The following is a 22610-nucleotide window of genomic DNA, read 5'->3' on the forward strand; positions in this document are numbered from 1 at the left end:
AGTTCAACAAGGCTGTAATTAGTGTAAAGTCATTGACACTCATATCTTTAAAACATCTTTTCCCGAAACTATCAAAAAGCTAGTTGCGGCATTGTGGCGACGAAATTTTATTTTCGCTATATTCGCACAAATTGAGTGTTCGTATGCGCAAAATACACTGACGTGACGGTAGCAGTAGAGCAGTAACAACAATAACTTCACGCAGGTGCAAAATACATAGAATGTTGTACCCATAAAAGTGTTACAGCTGACACAAATACCTCTACATATCTCGCAAGTTTAATAGCTCTCATCTGTGTAAAATATACGTATCCCTTAAAGAAAAGAAATATGTCATGGAAAAAAATATCAGTCGACAATGTTAAAGATCAATTATGCTTTGTTCCACATTATAAGTATTATTTTTCAATGACAGACACCACAAGTTTTCGCACAAAGTGCAGCTAGCTCATTATCGGTGCAGGCAAACTGTGTATACATCGGGTCATTACAACTTCCGCCAACACTGTCAACACAGGGTGGTGGGGCGCTTGTTGCACCTAAAATGTATACATAGGATTATTACAACTTCCGTCGACACTGTCAACACAGGGTGGTGCAGCGCGTGATGACCTGAAATGTATTCAAAGTATCATTACAACTTCCGTCGACGGATTCTACGCAGGGTGGTGCAGCGCTTGTTGCACCTGAAATATCTTCATAGTATATCATTACAACTTCCGTCGACACAGTCAATACAGGGTGGTGCAGCGCTTGTTGCACCTGAAATATATTCACAGTATCGTTGCAACTTCCGCCGACACTGTCGACAAAGGGTGTCGGAGCGCTTGTTGCACCTGAAATATATTTATCGGATCATTACAACTTCCGTCGACACTGTCAACACAGGGTGGTGGAAGACTTCTTGCACCTGATATATATACATCGGATCATTTCAACTTTCGCCACCTGTAATATAATATTCATACATCGAATAATTAATTTCTGCTGCCACTATCGACACAGGGTGCTGGTGCGCTTTTTACACCAGATTTAAACATCCGACCATTACATCTCCGGTCTACACTGCCAACACACAGGGTAGCGCGTCGCTTGTTTCACCTGGAATAGATATGGGTTTTAATTAATACAGTATTTAATAGATGTATTTAATCATAAGGTAGTGATAAAAGATTTATTATACATACCTAAACATAATTGGTTAAGGTAAATATCATCAACATAGTTACGTTACAACCTAATGCTGAGATTAAAATGCTTCCTAGAAAGGGGAACTCTTTTCCTATTTCTGATAAAATATAATTTGTACAAGTACGAAGGACTTTCGTGTATTTTTTGACTTTTCATTCAAAGATTGCAATCTTATCTTTTTTCATTTTACACAGTGAGAATACAGCTGTCACACTTGCACAACAAACGATTTTATAAAAAATACGCCAAAAAATGTGTTAAATACCTAAAGGGGTCTAGGCTGAGGAAGATAAACATGAGTTGGCCATTCAAAGTATCGGATTACAGAACAAACATCAAGGAAAAAAGAACAAGGATGCATTGAACAATAACGTTTATAAAGAGATATTGTTAACTTCCATATACCATAACATATTTGTGTATTTTCTGCTTTTTGCTTCATATGTATGCATGTTACAAATAGCTTAAAATATCCCATTATTAAATAATAATATACACTTATTTATTTTGTTTACTTTCTTTCTGGTGGAGGGCCGATCGTTAATGTTGTATGAACTTGAGCTCAACCCTTTTTGCTTCTTATTATATCGTTTTGTTTCTGTATTTACTGACATGTACATATAAGCAATAAAACATGATTAAACTAATAAACCAAGTATAGTTAAATTTCCGAAACGTAAACCTTCATATACTAGTCTTATTTCCGTGGTGTAAATATTCATATATCTTATCTTGTCTTATTTCCGAGACGTAAACCTTCATATGTACTAGTCTAATTTCCATGGCGTAAACCTTCATATACCTTATCTTGTCTTACTTCCGAGACTTAAACCTTCATAAACCTAGTCCTCTATAATTTCCGTACCGCAAACCTTATTATACCAAGTCTGGTTTAATTTCCTAGACGCAAATCTTCATATACCAACTCTGTTCTAATTTCCGTAGCGTAAACCTTCATATACATAGACTTGTGTACCTTCCATATTAAACATTCATATACCAAGTTTTCTCTAATTTCCGTACCGCAAACCTTCACATACCAAGTTTGGTTTAATTTCCTAGACACAAATCTTCATATACCAACTCTGTTCTAATTTCCGTAGCGTAAACCTTCATATACATAGTCTTGTGTACCTTCCGTAACGTAAACATTCATATACCAAGTCTTGTCTAACTTCCGTACCGCAAACCTTCATATACCAAATCTGGTTTAATTTCCTAGACGTAAATCTTCATATACCAACTCTGTTCTAATTTCCGTAGCGTAAACCTTTTATCTACATAGTCCTGTGTACCTTCCTTAATGTAAACATTCATATACCCAGTCTTGTCTAATATACGTAACGTAAACCTCCATATACCCAGTCTTGTCTAAAATCCGTAGTGTAAACCTTCATATACAAAGTCTTGTCTAATTGAGTAGGTTTAACCTTCACATACCCAACTTTGTCTAATTTCATCGGCGTTAACATTCATATACTCAACACTGAATAATATCCGAAGTGTAAACCTTCATATACCCATCCTGGCCTTAACCTATATAAACCATAATCTTGGAAGAACACAACCTCAAGAAAACAAAACCCCATATTAGTGTATGTATGCATGGGTAAACGATTGGCAGATACACATAAACATAATTATAGACGGAGTAAAACTAATGGACAACAAGGAACGTGTTAAGGAACATAGTGGGGCACCGCCTTGGTCAGTGGCAAGCGTAAACCGGTTTATTGCGCGCAAGTCCTCATTCTTTTCTTCTTTTTGCGAGAGTGGCACACCGTCACAATTTAAGTCATATTGCGATTTCCCAGCTTTTGATGATGGAGGTAGACACAAGGTGCCAGTCCAAGCATTGTTGCAGTTGCGGGCGGGCCTCATTCTTTATCGTCGCTATGTTCCGAAGTTACAGGACAGTGTAAATAAAAGTTATCCCAGCCAATTGAATCACTGATACATGTATATGGTAACAAATGCATCATTTGTAAAACACAAAATATGTTGTCTGTGTAAAAATATATTCAAGAAACCCTGCGGAAGCATACGTGTACATATACTCAATGTACAGAACAAAGTCATCAAAGGCACACCAATAAGGGCTCGACGAAGCACACCAGAAGACAGATTTATACCAAAGCAGAACTACCTAGTGTGGAGTCATCTACCTGTCCCGTAAATTTTTTAAATACAACGCCGACGGCGTAGAAAGTTTAGTGCTGAACACCAAACAAGGCTTTTTATTTACAGCATACCGAAGTTCCTGGACAATCACCATGGCCCAGAATCTTATGAAATGTGTGAATAACACCACCATTAAAACCAGATTACAAAGATAACTGTCGTAGTTGTGTCTTCAAATTACTCCAAAATAACTAGAAAGAAATTAATATAATGTTAATCAGCTACGCTAAATGATCATTACCATTAATATCGTCTGGTCAATGTCAATGACGTCATTTCCTGTCAAACTTCTTTCAGTTATGCAGTCTTGGGTCGTAATAAACACTTTTTCTATTGACTGGCTACATCAAATACTGAAAGTGAATAGGGCGTATAATACTAGTATATCTGCTCTACATGTAGAGTAGGAAAAACACAGATCTTCAGTATATTTTTCTTACCACATATTCCGCACATTTTTGGACAGTATGTTGCTGCCATGTAGACATCCTGACAAACAAGCGGTTGAATGTGTGTATCCGAGCAGAACACCTGGTCAGTACAACCAATCGATGGTACCAGAGATGGCTTTGTTGTGAATGAAGATGATGTCGTGAAACTGAGCGACGTAGTTGAAACCATTGATGACGTCACTTTTTGCGTGACCTGTGTTGTTGCATAGTTTATCGCTGCATCAAAGAAAAATATTCATGTCTTTCAAACGATAAATTGAAACGTTACTGTATTCTGTTCGCATCCATTCTAGACAGAGTTTTTAGACAAACATGATATTTTGACAAATACATTCACAAGTAACACATCTTTGTTTCGCCTTGACAATTAAAGCTTTTTTCCAGATTTTTACCTTTACATGTTACTTCCCCGCAGGCTCTTCTGTCTATGAAAGAAGCTGGATTTGCACAAGATTTCCCTCCATTTTCAGGTACGGGGTTCGAGCATGTTCGAGAACGAAACGTCATACCACCTCCACACGTCACGGAACATTGATGCCATGGTGACCAATTTGCCCAGTTTCCATCAATTGCATCGCCTGAAATTAAAAAGAGAAGTAAGACAAAGGTTAATATATATATATATGGAATGCTCTTCTGAAATATTATTTATGTAGATCTAGATCTAGTATGTACTATAGATCTACTCTATGTATACATAGCGACTACCAGGGTGGCCAACCCACTCGACGTTTGGTTACCGTACACTTGATAAAAACGTCCCGATTCAGGTAAACATTTTGCTTATATGTTGGTTATTGCTTGACGGATTTTCATAAGATCAGGTGTGCTGAAGACGACAAAATCAGTGTTTTCCAAAATCAGTGCTTTCTTCCACAGAAAACGTATACCATCAGTTCTCAGTACTGTTCTCAAACACTTCGCCCGACTGAGAAAGTGTGTACAGTGTGTTCGTTATCTACAAAGTTCTTCAAAGACAGCGCCACATATTTTACAAGTAAAATTCGCAAAACGCGACAGAAATAAAAATAATTTTCCGACGCCCTTTAATAGTTATTAACAAATTTCAAGTCTCGTAGTGTACATACAACTCCATATAGATTTTAAAAAAAACACTGGAGAGTACTAAAAGCAATACTATAAAACTGAAACTTTACACATGTACATATATGTTCATATACACACATGTACATACATACTCATATACATGTATACGCATACATATACAATGTAGGCCTACATACATGCATAAAACTACACAGGATGATTTTTCTGTTTTGTCGTGTCTTTGCCCCGCCAGTACGATGTGGCAGAAATCTGAAACAATATGCTATATAGGTTTATTCATATAATGTACACAAACCTGGACAGGCATCCGCTGCACAAGGTCTTGAATCCAAAAAGTGCGCAGGATTTTGGCAAGGTTTGCCACCATTCTGAGGGGAAGGGTTAGAACACGTGCGAACTCTTGACATGGTTCCGCCTCCGCACGTGACGCTACATCCATGCCATGGAGACCAGTCAGACCACCCGCCATCCACTGACAAAACAACAGAGATAGTTAAAGCATTGTAAATACTGGAGGACTGATTGTCAGGTCCAAGATCAGCTATGTCCCTTTCTGTTGGGACTGTTAAACTAGTTCCAGTTGTTGTTGTTGTTGTTTCTTTTTTTTTTTCTTTTTTTTTTGTTGTTGTTGTTGTTGATTTTTAACGTCGCACTGCCAAATTTATATGTTCATTGTGAATTTAATGACGAAATATGAACAATGCAGACTGCACAAATGTGCATGTAGACACATACACACAATAACAAAACAATCATACATTTTGTATTCTAACACGACTAGCGAATAACCTACATACATGTAGAGCAAAATCTATCTCGGGTTATTCTGCAATAAACCACTCGCGTGCAATGACGCCATCCGATCCAGGTGCGTAGCACGGTCGTAAAAAGTGGTTTCCATTTTTTCTAACATTGTTGATACTGGTATGTCGTGTTAGAATCGAAATAACAAGTTCCCAAGTGTGATTTATCGTAGAATAACCCTAGTTTTTCGTTCTTATACGAAACAATATATCACTCAGGCCTACGGCCTTCGTGATATATTCTTACGCATAAGAACTCAAAACACGGGTTATTATTCTACGATAAACCACACATGGAAACTTATTATTTCTTAAATAACTATTGGGCAAATATACATCAAACTATAATAACATAGGGAACAGAACTGAAACACATTTTCAAGGTCATTTATTAGAGCAGGGACGATCAGACTTTTAAGGAATACATATATAACTGATTACCATGTTGCAAATTAAAATAGACTATATGTAGTATAGGTAGTTTGTATAACACAACTATTTTGAGGTTTCTTCAATTTATTGGACAGTACCAGTATAGTACGTGTAGAGAAAAACCTACAACATAAAACAGTAAAATCATGAACATAGAAAATACGAATTACAATAAAACAATAGCAGATGTGAAAAATACAGATTTCACAAAATAGATCTCTCGCGGTAAATAAGTCATCATTGCATTTAAAAAGAACTAATACTAAAGAAAATATCTTACCAGAATCGACTAGCAAAGGTACACTTATAACATAGTAAATTGTCCAAAGGTAAGGACATTAAATTACTACAGTATAACAATAGTTCTAGAGTAACTTGCGTTCACTCGGACAATGATTCTCAAGAATGAAGAATAGAGGGCCGTGCAATTGTTAGTTCGCGCCAAAAGTTGTTATTTGTGCATGAAGATAACTGACCAATGAAAACGTCTTCTATCTACAAAACAAGTTCAAATGCACAAGTGGACACATGACTGAACATGATAATACAAACACGGAGTACGATACAATATGATACAACGAAACACAGAGTACAAACATGATACAACGGAATACGGAGTACTGATCATCGATATACGACCTGACTATAAATAAATAAAGTGAATCCATTTATCAGTTTAAATAAAGTGAAACTTGACTTTACTACATATAATAGCCAAATCATTTGAGCATGAAATATTTTGCTTTTGCTTTAAAATAGTAATAATTTTACAGATTAACTGAGAGCTAAGTAATATTATATTCGGCAATATAATTAATTCCTTTCTCAATAAATTTCCAAGTATCATAAATCATTGGAAAAGTCTATCAAAGTTTTGTCATTCTATTTCACTTCTTTGTGGTGATTAAAAATAACAAATATCCGAGCTTTTATTTCCCCTAAATTCTGAATTTTTTAGTACAGCTTATTTATTTGTGAATTTCATTAATGTAAAATCTTCAATGAAAAATCCGCCATTCAGCGATAAGAACACTGTCTCGTGTATAAAGCGTGCTTAGTTAACAGGTCAGCGGGCACATCGTGTCTACATTCAATTTAAGTGCTCGTGCTCAGTGAAGCGTGGTAATTTCACTCGTTTAATGTGCAATCTGACTTAAGTACTTGATCTTCTAAACGAAGATCTGAGAACGACCCATTCACATACGTCTTCTGTATATTTTGGATTTCCAGTATTGCTATTTTTATTTTAACCAATCAGACAACTTGTTCCAACGTCAAAGACTAAGAAAAATGTGCGTTCAATCCAGGGCTCGAACCTGGGACCCCTGACGTGCAAAGCAAGTGGCCTACCGATTGAGCTAATCGGCTATCTGACACATTACGACATAAGAATTGTAAATAACAAAAGTCAAAGCTACAGGTAGATTTTGCAAAATGTTGTAAGTTAATCTGATGGGCTAGCGAAAGGGTCGTCAGAACGAGGCTATGAATAGGTCGTTCTCAGATCCTATGCGTAGCGTAATAGGAGATGTACTTTAATGAGATTGTTTAATGTGCTGCCATTTGAGAACTATATTCCTTCGGCGGAGTGTGAAATCTATGGCAGTTATCAAAAAATCGATTAAGCCGAAATTCATATATTTTTATTTATTAATTTATTTGAATCTCATCCATTTACATTTTATACACATATACAAACAATAAAAATTCACACGTATCATACAAGTAAATGGCTATTCTATATAGAATTACAAGAGACAATTTAAAAATAGTACATTACACTATTAAAATCATAGTAAAGCTATTGCAAGTGTATTGTGTTGTATTTTGTGTTGTGTTCATTTCAAGTGGTGCATGTTTGCGTGTGTGTGCTTGTGTATGTGAATGTGTGTACTGAAGTTGTGTGTATCACACTGGATAACCGGCTATCTTGGCGCCCGCTGGAAATGTAACTCAGCTGGAAATGTAACGCAGCTGTACATAGGTAGGTAAAGTTTTTCATTTATTTCTATTAAAACGAAGCCAATTCTTGCAAATCAACTTGACAGTTTTATCAAGGAATGACCATTGCTTACATTTACAATTTCTGGGCCAAAAACGATCGTTATGTTTTGAGATATTCGCTAACAATTTCTTCACTTTGAAAAATCGAGCAAAAATCCAAAGTTTTGCGCAAATTGTTTTGTTTATGAACAACCTGTGAAAAATTTTATCATCTGGTTGAACAGATGTGTCCTTTCGGAACACCTGTGTGAAGTTTCCGGGTTCTACGTTATTCCTGAAAAAGTATATTAGCCGTTAAATAGGCATGGTCGAAAAAAAAAAGACTGTCGAAAACGGCCGCTGTATTTGCAAAAGGCAGTTGTTGAAGTCAGCTGTCGGCTATCGAGAATACAGCTGTATCAAAGTAAAAAAAATGTCTTGTAGACATGTAATATGCCCCGTAGAGTCTCTTCTTTATGTATATTTTGGATCTGTTTTGCCTGTCTGTGTTTTTGCGACTTCTTTCGTCTTTAATTTGTGTAAAATGTGTATACTTGCAGTCCGTAAACAATTTGAATATACTTATGTATGGTCCTTATTGCCTTGTCGAGTAATTCTGGTTGATTTCATTATCATTGTCCGTTTGGTTTAGGGTCTAAAAGTTGCTTAGTTCCTTTCGTCTGTCCGTTCGTCCGCCCGCAGTGTCTTGTCCGGAATCTGATTCTACATGCATGGACTGATTTTTAACAAAGACCTATAATACTTCTTTGTTTTTAAGTATTAATTTTTAAACTTCAAACATGTGTTACCAATGATACAAGTATTGCTGAGGCCCATTCATTAATGGCCACCTCCAATGTCAGTATAACAAAAAAAAAATAACACAGACCTATATATAAGTATTTTGTGTCAGACTGGCAATTTCTACATGCATAGACAAAATTTCAAATATATGGTATTAATTCCATTTTTTCCATAGGTTTATAAAGCAACATTTTGTTTTGTCTGGCGTATGACTTTATCATTCATCGAGAGATTTTGAAATATGTTACGCAAATGTTTACTACAGCCAAATTATCTTAGACATGCAAGAGTCGTCATCCTTCCTTGAAAATTAAGGTCGCAGTTTCGAGTCCGGTCTCCAAGCAACAATTCGTGTCCGGAGCGTAACTTTGTTACTCAGTGTGGTATTTTGAATTAATTTTATATTATTAATTACACAGTGAAACTCAGGAAGGTCAAGGTTGCATTTTTGATTAATGTTTGTACTATAGTGTCGTATAGTATAACTTTTATTTGCATGTGGTTTTATTTGATTGCTAACTATGTATTGCAGGGCAATTTAACTTGTTTCAATATGTCCTTTTCCTTACCTTTTTTCAGTAGAAAAATATGCTGGATGAAGTAGCTGATTTACAGTTGGTAGGCAATGATATAATGGGTTTATTTCTTTTTTTCACGTAATACATGATTTATAATTTCAAAATTCAATTTAATTCATTGTTATATTGTTTATGGATCATGCATGTACTTATTTATTAAGTTGCCAGTCGTTTCTCGATAATGTATATAGTTTACATTTGATTTCAGAATCATGTACATCTGTTACTATTGTTCAGCGGTGTATGAGGTGTACAGAGACATTATACATCATCTTATCAAAAATCATGACCACAAATGCCTGAAGTACAAAGAGAAAGAACTGAACTCTGAAACTGGAAAATTTGGGTATAGAACTAAAAGTTTCGAGGATATTATTCCAAAAGAGTGCAAAATAAGTGTAACAAGCGATAATGTTATATCCCTTTCAAAGGACAGAGTGGACAGACATTGTACAACAGATGACAGTTTTCTAACATCTGCAAGACTTTACGGGTATCAATCACAACCGCAAATAAAAGAAAAATATAAGGAACTGTATCATTGTTATCACTGCACATTAGGATTTAAATTATACAACGATATTTTACATCATTTGTTAACAGTTCATTCAAAGGAAGAATTGAAATACAGAAAACTCGAGCTTGATTTCAGTTCTGGTAAAACCGGTTACCGTACTCAATATGTAAGAGGAAATATTAAGAAAAGAAGCTTTGAAACAAATGAATCATCAGTAAGTTACGAAAGAAATTCAGAAAATGAAATTAATTTGTTTTTGAATATTGGAGCAGATGAAGAAAAATCACAAAATATCAATGATGATTCTGTGGAAGAAGATGACGTAAAGTATCTGAAAGAAATCCTACCAGTAGTTTTAGACAAACTTCGAGAACACGGACAGCTAGATTTGTATTCCAATCCTATTACTTCACAAATGCGTTATTTTCAGTCCGAAACATTGAAATTTTGGGAAGTAGGCTATAGGCTGTTCAAAGGAAAATTCTTACGATTCATGTCTGGGCCTCGAAGTACCGGACAAGTTGTGTCAGGTGAACAGTCTAAAGGCTACTGCAGTTCAATAGAATCAAACGTTAACTTCGCAGTACCATCCCTAAGTGTACTGAATCAGGAAAGTTTAGATCCAATATATCCTGGAATTTTAAACGAAAGTATTGCTAAACTAGCTGAACATCTCCAAACAAACATAATAAAAATTGGCATTGATGGTAAAAAAATCGCACAAGGAAAAGGAAAGCAAGCTGGAGATATAGATTGTTGGGGATTTGAAAATGAGCCTACTCTTAAAGACCGAAAGGAGAGATACAAAGAGGAAAAGAATATAATTTCTGGAATTTCGCAATATGTAGAGGCGTTTGGTGAAGAACATATTTCCGATAGAGAAGTGTTGAATCTCAAAATTAAGCTTCAGCGACTGTTTAATCTGATAGGCTTGCGATTAAAAGATCTAAGGGAAGTCGCTTTAAAGGTTAGCCAAGGTTTATCCAAATTTCTTAAATTAGCATGCTGTGAAAATGGAGACTGGAAGAAGTCAAGATATGCACCGGTTATAAGCAGCTTAAAAGTGAAGAAATATGACGTGAATTTAGCCATAGAAACAGGACTACGTTTAGTAAATGAGCTCGGAGCTCAACTGTGAAATTAAATGGGACGGAACATCTATATTCAAAATCAGGTACTGTAAATATGTCAAATCAAGGAAATTATCATGATTTAGAGGAGAATAGTTTATATATTGCTTCGGTGTAACTGCAAAAAAATATATGGTTGGCTTTCGCATGCTGGAAAAATGGCAAGAACGCGTGCACTACGTTTAAATTCAGCCCGGGTGTGAAGGAATATAGTCCTAAAGCCTCTTGAAATGAAAGTGCCAATTTTAAAAATAATTACGTTTCCGTCAAATTACTGCCAGTAATACTTTTTACTTACAAAAGTATTCAAAATCATCGGAGTTAATGGATAGTCTATAAATGCTAACATCTGAGTTCAACGACAGCACTAGCGGCCGTTTTCGACAGTCTTTTTTTTCGACCATGCCTATTTAACGGCTAATATACTTTTTCAGGAATAACGTAAAACCCGGAAACTTCACACAGGTGTTCCGAAAGGACACATCTGTTCAACCAGATGATAAAATTTTTCACAGGTTGTTCATAAACAAAACAATTTGCGCAAAACTTTGGATTTTTGCTCGATTTTTCAAAGTGAAGAAATTGTTAGCGAATATCTCAAAACATAACGATCGTTTTTGGCCCAGAAATTGTAAATGTAAGCAATGGTCATTCCTTGATAAAACTGTCAAGTTGATTTGCAAGAATTGGCTTCGTTTTAATAGAAATAAATGAAAAACTTTACCTACCTATTTACAGCTGCGTTACATTTCCAGCTGAGTTACATTTCCAGCGGGCGTCAAGATTATCACGGTTATCCAGTGTGGTGTATGTGTGTACCATGTCCATATATTATGTATGATTGAGGTTCCACTTCGACAATCCGTCTAAATACCATATTTATATAGTAAACACTTGCTGAGCAAGACTTATTCTGTATCAACAGTCCGGTTATCAACTGTAAGGTGCGACAAGGACTTCGATGAAAAGATATAAAAAGCAACAAATTTACCTTTAAACGATATTGAAAACAAGATTACCTGGGCATAGAGCGTCACGGCAGCCGTGATTTTCGGAAGATGGACCTGTACATTGTTTTCCACCGTGTGCTGGGCGCGGATGAGTGCATGTCCTATCTCTGGTCCTGAGGCCGAAGCCACAAGTCTGACTACATGCTGACCACTCTGTCCATAACGACCAGGAACCATCCACTGTTTGTAATATATGAACTAATAGAGTATGGCCATAACGACCAGGAACCATCCACTGTTTGTAATATATGAACTAATACAGTATGGCCATAACGACCAGGAACCATCAACTGTTCGTAATATATGAACTAATACAGTATGGCCATAACGACCAGGAACCATCCACTGTTCGTAATATATGAACTAATACAGTATGGCCATAACGACCAGGAACCATCCACTGTTGGTAATATATGAACTAATACAGTATGTCCATAACGACCAGGAACCATCAACTGTTTGTGGCCATAACGACCAGGAACCATCAACTGTTTGTAATATATGAACTAATACAGTATGGCTTTAACGTTTTATTTTCTGACTGTCTTTTTTAAAACGAAAATATTGCAATAACATTACATCAACAAGATCATCTTTAGATATATTAAAACAAAAAAGAAAAAAGGTAAAAAGCAAAACATATGCTTTATCTAAAACTTGTATTGTCCATTTTTTCTCTACAATTTAACTATTTTCTATATCGTCAATCGGCGTCGAAAACCTCGTATATAATTATTAATAAGTATTTTCATCTCAGCAGGTTAGATCTAGATATAAGTTCACACGTTCTTTGCGAAATAATACTAATAACTATCCTTTTTATTAAGGTCTGACAAAGTTGTTTATCTAATCCACTGGACAAGTGTTTATACCTTCTGACAGGCATCGCTATGATCACCAAACAAGAGAAAAAAAGTATTAAACAATAATCATAATTCATATCCCGAGAGTAAACCAATTTTCATCGTAATTGAAAGTGCGACATGACTTTTCTGTGGAAACTTAGTAACAGGACATGTCTGCAATTGTTATTTCAAATAAGTCTTATGTCACGTATATTTCACGTAAATTTCAACTTTTTACGATTTTTTTTTTACGATTTTGGCATTCTACGAGGAGTGTTCGATATGAATTGCTTATTGTCCTCTAGCTCGATACCCACGTGGGGCACGATAAAAACCAATACCTACCTGTATAGGGTTATTCAATATCTACACAACGGTGTATAAATGTACATGTTAGACTAAGTGTAAGACATAAAATTTGCCATTTGAATACACGCAGTCATTGACCACTGTAGTAAAATGGTTGGTAGAAGCGTCGACAAGAAAGATGAAATACGGGCTTACATCAAAGCTCGCTCAAAACTTGGTTGTTCTTTGAAGCAGCTGATGACTGAATTTTTACTGCTTATGGACCTTCTTGTGTGTCACAACACAGTTCGGCGGTGGAAAAAGAAATTTGAGTCTGGTGTAGAGTCCATCAAAAATGCACCGAAATCAGGTAGGCCAAAATCTGCATCTCGTAAAGAAATCGTTTCCAGAATAAAGGAAATCATTGAAGAAGATGCCAGATTTACAGTTCGTGATATTGCACGAAAGGTAGGCATATCACTATCAACGGTTCACCTTATTTTGAAGAAGCATTTGAAAGTCAGAAAGATTTCTGCTAGATGGGTGCCACATCTGTTGACTGATGAGCAAAAGAGGCAACGGGTTAAAGTGGCCAAAAAGCTGCTTCAAATGTTTCCAAAATATGACAAAAAGCAGTTTGCCAATGTCGTCACAGGTGATGAAACCTGGGTCCATTATTATGAGCCCGTCAGAAAGGTTAGCAATAAGATCTGGGCCACTAAACACAGCAAACGCCCAATAATTGCCAAACGTTCTTTGAGTGCAAAGAAGGTTTTGTATGCAATCTTCTTCTCTGGTGAAGGAGTCGCAATAAAAGTGCCGGTGAAAAAGGGCAAAAGCATCACCGGAAAGTACTACAAAGACGTAGTACTGAAGAAACTGAAAAAGTATTATCAGAAACGACGCCCTGCCACTGGTTTTAAACATGTCCGTCTTCTACATGACAATGCCCCCGCTCACACCTCCGCAATAGTTACGGTGTTTTTGAAGAAAGAAAAAGTAACTGTTTTGCCTCACCCCCCGTATTCCCCAGACCTTGCCCCATGTGATTTCTTTTTGTTTCCGAAATTGAAATCATTCCTTGCTGGGCGGAAATACCAGTCCCGACAGGCACTTGGATCTGCCATTCATCAGTACCTTATTACTGTGCCCAAATCAGCGTACCGTGACGCCTTCAAGAAGTGGATACATCGGCTGAAACTTTGCATTTCTAGCCACGGGGAGTACTTCGAGGGCATGAAATGAGCCCTTTTGGGCTAACTTAAAATTTGAAGTCTCCAGATAGAAATAAGCAATTCATTTTGAACATCCCTCGTATAACCTCGTGTATATGCGATCATTTAAGTATTAGCTACCTAACAGAAATGTTTAAAAAAAACGACATTCGCTTGTTATATTCTTGCATACCAGACGGGGATTTCCGGTATTTTCACCGGTGCTGGAAAAATCCATCTTACATCCCCCAGGGTGTAAGATGACTCTCGTGCTTTAAATGACGTATTACGAACTACATCTATGTAGAAGATTTTTGTAGTTATTTAAGTATCAATTTTTCCTAGGCTGTGTCTCAAGTAAAAGGATAAATACGAGGAAGGACTCTTTACTCCAACATTGATAAATTAAGGGCGAGTTCTATGGGACTGTTTATAATTTTGACACTTCATTCAAAAATAAGCTTGGAGTAGAAGTAAAACCTACCTACACTTCTTCCACAACATGTAATCTAAAGAGTAAAGGCAAAATAGAGAATTTTTTTTACCGCATGTAACTCAGTATTTTTAAAGATGTGCGCTTCTGTTTCAGAGGTAAATTCACTTTGAACAGCAAGAAATCGCTTATCAAATCAGCAATTTCCAATTTTGAACAATAAATCAATAATAAGTCCTGAAAAACGTAAAAACTTACTAGGAAAAAAAGAGGAATTCAAGGAAAAAATTGTCCCAGCTAGGCTTGAACCTATGCCTCTTGAAAAATATAAGTCGAAAGTAGGTTTATGGTAGGAATAGAATATTCTTCAAAACAGGTACACTATTAGGTATCTAATACCTGAGATTTACCACGAAAATGTGACCGAATATTGCTATTACAACTTAATATGATGCAAGAAATAGTTCGGAACCTTAAATTTCTTTATCCAGAAAAAGGGTCACTTTTTATATATCCAGAAAAAATATGAAAATGAACGAGGATCCCGACGACGGTCGACAATATATGTCAAAATGGCAGAACGACATATATTCGTATACTGATTAATTACCCGGACACGCCGTTGGACACTGTTGACGTTCTCTGTCTTGACCAATGCAATAGGATCCATTGTTTTTCGGTTCCGGGTTATTGCACAGGCGCAGTCGCAATTTATGTGCGTCACTTCCGCAAGTCGCTGTACATCCGGACCACGCTGACCAGCTTGACCACTGCCCGTTAACAGCTGAATTGGATAAATTGGAATCAATTAGAAGCGGAGTGCTGCTGGGAAACTAATGTATGTTCTCTCCTGTATGTGTTTCAAACTGATTTTCATTCTCTTAATGCGTATGTAGAAAATTGTTAACATAATATAACCTTATTATAAGTTAATGACAAAAAAAGAGTTACAGTATCCGGGTCATAGATGGCCCAAAAAGCAGCACCTGTGCACAAAGCTCTCTATTTGTTACCACTATGTGTCTTTGGTAACCTATGGTCAATATAGGAAGTTTCAAAGTACTAATCATAAAAAAAAGAAAAAAAAAACCTCCTCTGTATTTGTTTCTACTCTATGTCTTTGGTAACTTTTGGTAACCTATGGTCACCAGGAAGTTTAAATGTACTACACGTAAAAGGCAAAACACTGTATTACAATTTTGTGTCCACTCTATGTCTTTGGTAACTTTGGTATAACAGCGCTATTAAAATATAGCTCATATAATTTTGGTATCAATTGAAAGTGTACCGTCTACTGAAAAAGAAAATATAAATTACATGTTTGTTTTTTTTACTTTATAGTTTTCAATGATACTTCAACAGAAATCCAGCTATTACAGAGTAAGATTTATCATTTCGCAGTAAAAACATGGCTGTAGTGTATATTATTATGGTCATCTTATTTACTAATTCTTATTCAGCTGACACAGTTCTTACAAATGATAAAAAGCATGGGGTCACCAGGCAACGAAATGTTATCTATTTGTGGATCGAATATCTTAAAAGATAGGATAGCGCAGCCGCAACGGGAACGACCTTGCGTGGTTGCGAAACATATGGATAGAAAGTACTTTTCTAACATAACTGTGATACGGGCAAAATAGCCGACAAAATTAATTAAGTTTACAGTTTTAGCTAAGCATTTTGTATAATTTTTGACTGAATATTTGTATATAGATTACAGGAAAAAAAAACTTCTGGATAAGATATGTCTCTTCCAGTTTACAAGATAAGAGGATGTAAACAAAAGAAGAAAGTTTAGTTGCAGCGACCTTGAATTCGATCATTTGTATCTCTCTTGATATTATATAAAAGCCGCCACCATTGAGGTTTGAACCGCTTTCCTTCAAAATTTGTACGTTCCGGAAGGTACCATTGATCAAAGCCTTAGGCAACGTTAGAAATTTAGTAAAAAAAAAGTCGTGTAATGTACCTACTTAGTAAAACCTAAGTTTCATTTCAACAGATGATTCAAAACTATTGTGCGGACACTGTAATGTTTCATTGTTCCACTATTTTTTGTAACAGTTGCCTTAAAATTAAACCCACTGGCCTCATTTGCAATTCCTGTCTTGCAGGTCTTACTACAGCTTGCCATACGCCAAAAGATAATAGGCAAGGGTAGATTTCTCGGAGCACAGAGCACCACAAACACAGCCTCAGAGCCACGCCAAGTTTGATTTTAATACCTCAGTCCAAACTAACGTCATTGCACGCATTGTCGTATATTTTCGCTTATAAGACGCATTATTAGGAGTCATATTTCCAGTTCAGAGAGTGGGGAGCATCTTATGAGCATTTACTACAAGGAAATTAAAATAAAAAGAAACCCATGATTGCATGACCGACGTCATATAAGCTAGTTCGTCCTATAAGCGAAAATATACGATGTATGGACTTGACACCATCCATCTGTCTAAACATCCGTCCACCTATAGACCAAACCAGTAATAATGGTTTCAATTTTTGACTTGGTTAATAATCTGCTAAAACAACTAAAATGTAAAACAACTTACGACAAAGTCCACATGTCCTGGCACAAAATTTCTCTGCCATAGATTGTGATGAGCAAAGTGTTTGCTGAACGTCAGGCGAAGAACAGTGAGTGTACTCGTCCTTGCAGACAGCGCGTACATCTGTAAACATCATTTAAAGTCATTCATTAAATCGAACGTTATAAAGATGTGTTATGTGTCACAAATTAATAACCATGTACACTTTACACATCGTTTAATTCATAGTATTGTTTTAATATTGAAATTTTTATTTCAAGGTATGTTAGCTAATTTCTGACGCCATGACACAGGAACATAAAGTGAAAGGACATGGTCAAAATCACAGTTCACAATTTTGTCCTTTGGCATGGACAAGACGACAGGGCGAGATTTTCAAGACGTCGTATACGGCCATAGAATTCTTTTAATTGTAGCCTGTACATCTTTCCACTCTGGCTCCAGCACAAAAAAAATCTTTTCTTTTCTTCCTTGGTGCCCGCGCCAAAACACGAACGCACCAATCCGAGAAATATCGCCTGTTTAATAATATCGGAATATAATAAAGGTGTACACTTAGAATATTATTCATATTAGAACATACATAGTTTTATATACATGCGTACTTAGAAACCAAAACACAAGGCATTTTTTTCCTCACCTGGACATGCTTGTGTATTGCATTGTCTTGTCTCATCTTTTATCGTCTGCTGCGTGGAATGTTTACATTGCCGCTTTCGTGATTGTGTTCCACTGCCGCATGTGACGTCACATGACGTCCACTTCTCCCATTCCGAACAAACCTCTACGACATAAATAGAAATGACTACATTCTACTATGTTCATCGATATTCGAACCTTTTACAAATATTAGGGAAAATCAATTATCAGAAATAAGATTTAACAAGAAATTTAAATATCTTATGTTCATAACAAAACATTTGGCAGACTTATTTCACACAAGGGCTTTATGAGCCATAGATACTTTAACTTTCCAATCGATACCTTTTTTAGTTATTTTACATAAAGATGATACATTTCAGCCATAAATTATAACTTACCATGTCCCTATTTTACGGTAAAACATGGTCAAACATGGTAATTTGTTAAAATCGATCCTCAAGATTTACCCTAAAAAATATGATTCACATATTTCAGGATCGGTTCATCAATGGATGAATATACCTGATCGGTACATACCTGTTTGTATGTCTTGACATGGCTGGTTATTGCACCTATCACCAAGGCAACACTTGACGCAGATGTCAACGTCACGTTTTCCAACAAGTCCTGGGTCTCCTACACTGCCGTGATTACAATGCTACATATGGTATAGCGAAAATAAATGTCGTGATACCAATAATTCAAATGTTAAATAGAAAATAATTAAGTATAGGTTTTAAGTTGAATACAGCAGTTTTAAGATACTGATTTCGAGCGAGCGTTAGCGAACTTGTGTATTCAACTTTTAACCGTCTTACAGTTAGTCCCGCCCAGTTAATCATAGAATGACCAGATTTGAACGAAATGGAGCAATTCCATTGGCAAAGCAACTCGGGCGAACTGTAAGTGCTGTGATTACAATAAAGCAAATGGTATACAGAAAGTAAGTGTCATGATTAAAATGCTATAAAAAGTAAAGCAAAACTATGTGTGAAGATTAAAATATGAAAATAATTAAGTGTTGTGATTACAGATCTATAAATGGTATACAGAAAATAAGTGTCGTTATTACCACGTTATAAGAGGTATAGCGAAAGTACGTGTGAAAATTACCATATTAAAGAGGGAATAACTAGATAAATGAAGTTTCGTGATTACAATACTGCAAATGGTATAGCGAAAATAAATGTCAAGATTATAATATTACAAGTGGTTAAGCGAAACTAAATGTCAAGATTATAATATCACAAGCGGTATAGCGAAAATAAGTTTCGTGATAACAACAGAGAAAAAAGTGTACCGATTACAGTGCTGGTATGGAGAAAATGAGTGCCATGATTACAAAGTGGTGTAGCGAAAATAAATGCCATGATTTACGATATTTGTAATATGGTATGGCGAAAACTAAGCGATGTCATTCAGATTGTATACCGTATATTTTCGCTCATAAGACGCATTATAAGGAGTCATATTTCCAGTTCAAAGAGTGGGGGCATCTTATAAGAGTTTACTACAAGGAAATTTAAAGAAAATAAACCCCAGATTGCATGGCTGACGTCTTATAAGCGAGTGCGTCTTATAAGCGAAGATATACGGTAGTAGAAAAGAAAAGGCATCATGAGTTGTATACTACTCCAGTAACAGATTTGTTCTAATCAATGCGCCCATTGACCGTTTTTACAGATTTCCACAAGATTACTGGACTCTGGAGAAAGGGCTACTGATGAGGAGAAGAGAAGAGTAAAACAAGTACCTGTTGCTCCGTGCATCCTGTCCTATGACTGACTTGCCCAATATTATTTATAAACAGAGAAACGAAACAAATCTGCAATATATACAAGTATATGCAAACGTTTGATGTTGTGTAAAGTTTGATAACTTCATTTCAAATTTAACCGTGGGACAACAAGTCAGTTCATGAAAATGGTGAGACAAATATCCAAACGGAAGTAATTACCATGGAATTTATACAAAATGCGCCGCGCTATGAGAAAACCCCAACATGTGGCTTTGCGACCAGCATGGGATCCAGGCCAGCCTGCGCATCCGCGCATTCTGGTCAAGATCCATGTGTTTCGCTAACAGTCGTTCTCTCATTCTCCACAAGGCTTTGAAAGCGAACAGTATGGGAACCTGACCAGACAGGCGCGGATGCGCAGGCTGGTCTGGATCCATGCTGGTCGCAAAGCCACTATGGGTTTCTCATGGCGCGGCTCAAATGCATTCTGATATTACAACACATCAACAGAAAGCTACTTTATGCATTTATACATATAAAACATATAGCAAATTATTTATACATATTGTTGTAGTCATAAAGGTTTAATATACCGTTTTAGAAGAAAGACAAAAGGAGGTTTGCTAAGAGAGTTTGTTCATCAAATAATCAAGGCCTTCGTGTGGTCTCATGAGTTATTACGGAGTTCAGATGCGCAGGAATTGAACCACGAGAGCGTCAGTACAAGAGGTTAAATATCCAAGCTTCTGAACGATGAACCGTGGTAAAAGAGACGATAAAGCACAAGAAAACCGTTGTTGTTTTCATTCTTACATGCTTTTTGAAACGTTTTGGTAAATATTACGCTGGACTTAATTTTTCCGTGTAGTAATTAATCGGACGTCATGCAGCAACTTGACGTCGTATTTGACGTCACAGTGCTCATTTTCCGGTCCACGCATCAACCGTTGTTTTTATCGCAGATATGAACAGATAATGACCTTCCAATGTTTAACTAGTAAACAAACCGAGCGTATCAGAAAGTTAATTATATTAAAATTTTGTCAGATAGGAAAGATATTTCCCGCTTATGTAGATAAATGTGTGTTCATAGAGGTGTCGTTGCGTATATTTACAAAAATACCGACAAGACGTATCTTACCTGACTTCCGGAACATTTTACTGTTGTTGAGCAAGTGGAGACGGGGTCTGCAAATGATATACTGTCACACTGATAGCAAACAGCACCTGAAATTTATCATTCGAATAAAACAAAAAGGTAATTAGCTTTGTATCGCAAAATATGCACGAGTTCTGCAGCGGAAATATTGCGCGACTTTAGGAACGCAGAATTCTTCCGCTAAAAAAAAAAAAGTGCAAAGATAAGAACATTTTTATTACATACATGTATATCTACATCGTATAAATGTAATGTAACATTATGAACTTATTCAATATCGAGAAAATGACACCCGCCCCTGGCAGCCATATTTGTTTTGCCACTATCAAAAGGGAGCCACCAGAGGAATGTCGTTGAAAATATTGCAATTTCTGGCAAGTGGTCTAGGAAGGTATATTTTATATTTGAAGATATTTTTTTTTTCTGTTGTTCACTCCAATCGTCTTATACTCGTACATGTATTTAACACGGAGAATACATGCATCGCCCGGGAATTTAATTCACAACCCCGCGACCCATAGATCTGCACTCTCCCTACTGAGCTAAACAGGCAGGTACCATATTTTTGGCAAATCGAAATACGATGGAGCATAATAAAATCGATGAAAAAGCATAGAATCTACTTTAGGATAGATAAGTGTTTGACGCACAATGATAAGACACAGCTCCAGTGAAGATAGTAAATATTTGATGCACAATGATAAGACACACCTCCAGTGAAGATAGTAAATATTCGATGCACAATCATAAGACACAGCTCCAGTGAAGATAGTAAATATTCGATGCACAATCATAAGACACAGCTCCAGTGAAGATAGTAAATATTCGATGCACAATCATAAGACACAGCTCCAGTGAAGATAGTTAATATTCGATGCACAATCATAAGACACAGCTCCAGTGAAGATAGTAAATATTCGATGCACAATCATAAGACACAGCTCCAGTGAAGATAGTAAATATTTGATGCACAATCATAAGACACAGCTCCAGTGAAGAAAGTAAATATTCGATGCACAATTATAAGACACAGCTCCAGTGAAGATAGTAAATATCTGAATCACAATGATAAGACACACCTCCAGTGGAGATAGTAAATATTTGATGCACAATGATAAGACACACCTTCAGAGAAGACATTAGATATTTGATGAACAATGATATTTAGTATACAGTAGCTTACCTTCAGCGGAGGTTAATTGGTATTTGATGTAGATTTACAAATATAGTAAGCATAGACCTACCTTCAGCAAAGGTGCTTCATATTTATAGCAACAAAACGAATCATTCAACAAGGACTTCTATCATAGAACTTACCTTCAGTAAAAGTAATAGATACATGTAACAGCAGAGCAAGGAATGGCAGCCTGTCTGAAATATATAATCTACTAATAACAAACTAATTAACCTTTGCGACCAGTGAAGACCAAATCAGCCTGCACATCCGGCTAGCACTGTCCGCTACTCAGTCAGTAAATTTTCAGTGAACATCTTTTCCAATAATAAATGGTATTGCCCAAATTGGACCCAAAATGGAAACGTCTATTTTAACAAGAGGGTCATGAAGGCCCTGTATCGCTCACCTGACCT

The 22610-nt window shown here is 36.3% G+C and overlaps 1 protein-coding gene across 1 annotated transcript; it reads right to left on the minus strand.

Annotated features, from left to right (window-relative positions):
• Window positions 1-339: 339 nt before the first annotated feature.
• On the minus strand, window positions 340-22391 carry LOC123542379 (coadhesin-like). The gene is made up of 12 exons (XM_053531586.1): window positions 22338-22391; window positions 21003-21088; window positions 19877-19948; window positions 18661-18781; window positions 18122-18265; window positions 17485-17604; window positions 15540-15713; window positions 12159-12329; window positions 5188-5364; window positions 4217-4402; window positions 3813-4040; window positions 340-539 (listed from the first exon to the last, which is right to left on the minus strand). The coding sequence occupies exons 6-12, from the start codon at window positions 17522-17524 to the stop codon at window positions 406-408; spliced, it is 1110 nt and encodes a 369-aa protein (XP_053387561.1). The 5' UTR covers window positions 17525-17604; window positions 18122-18265; window positions 18661-18781; window positions 19877-19948; window positions 21003-21088; window positions 22338-22391; the 3' UTR covers window positions 340-405.
• Window positions 22392-22610: the final 219 nt, after the last annotated feature.

This window comes from Mercenaria mercenaria, chromosome 19 (assembly GCF_021730395.1).
Source record: "Mercenaria mercenaria strain notata chromosome 19, MADL_Memer_1, whole genome shotgun sequence".
Taxonomy (NCBI): domain Eukaryota; kingdom Metazoa; phylum Mollusca; class Bivalvia; order Venerida; family Veneridae; genus Mercenaria; species Mercenaria mercenaria.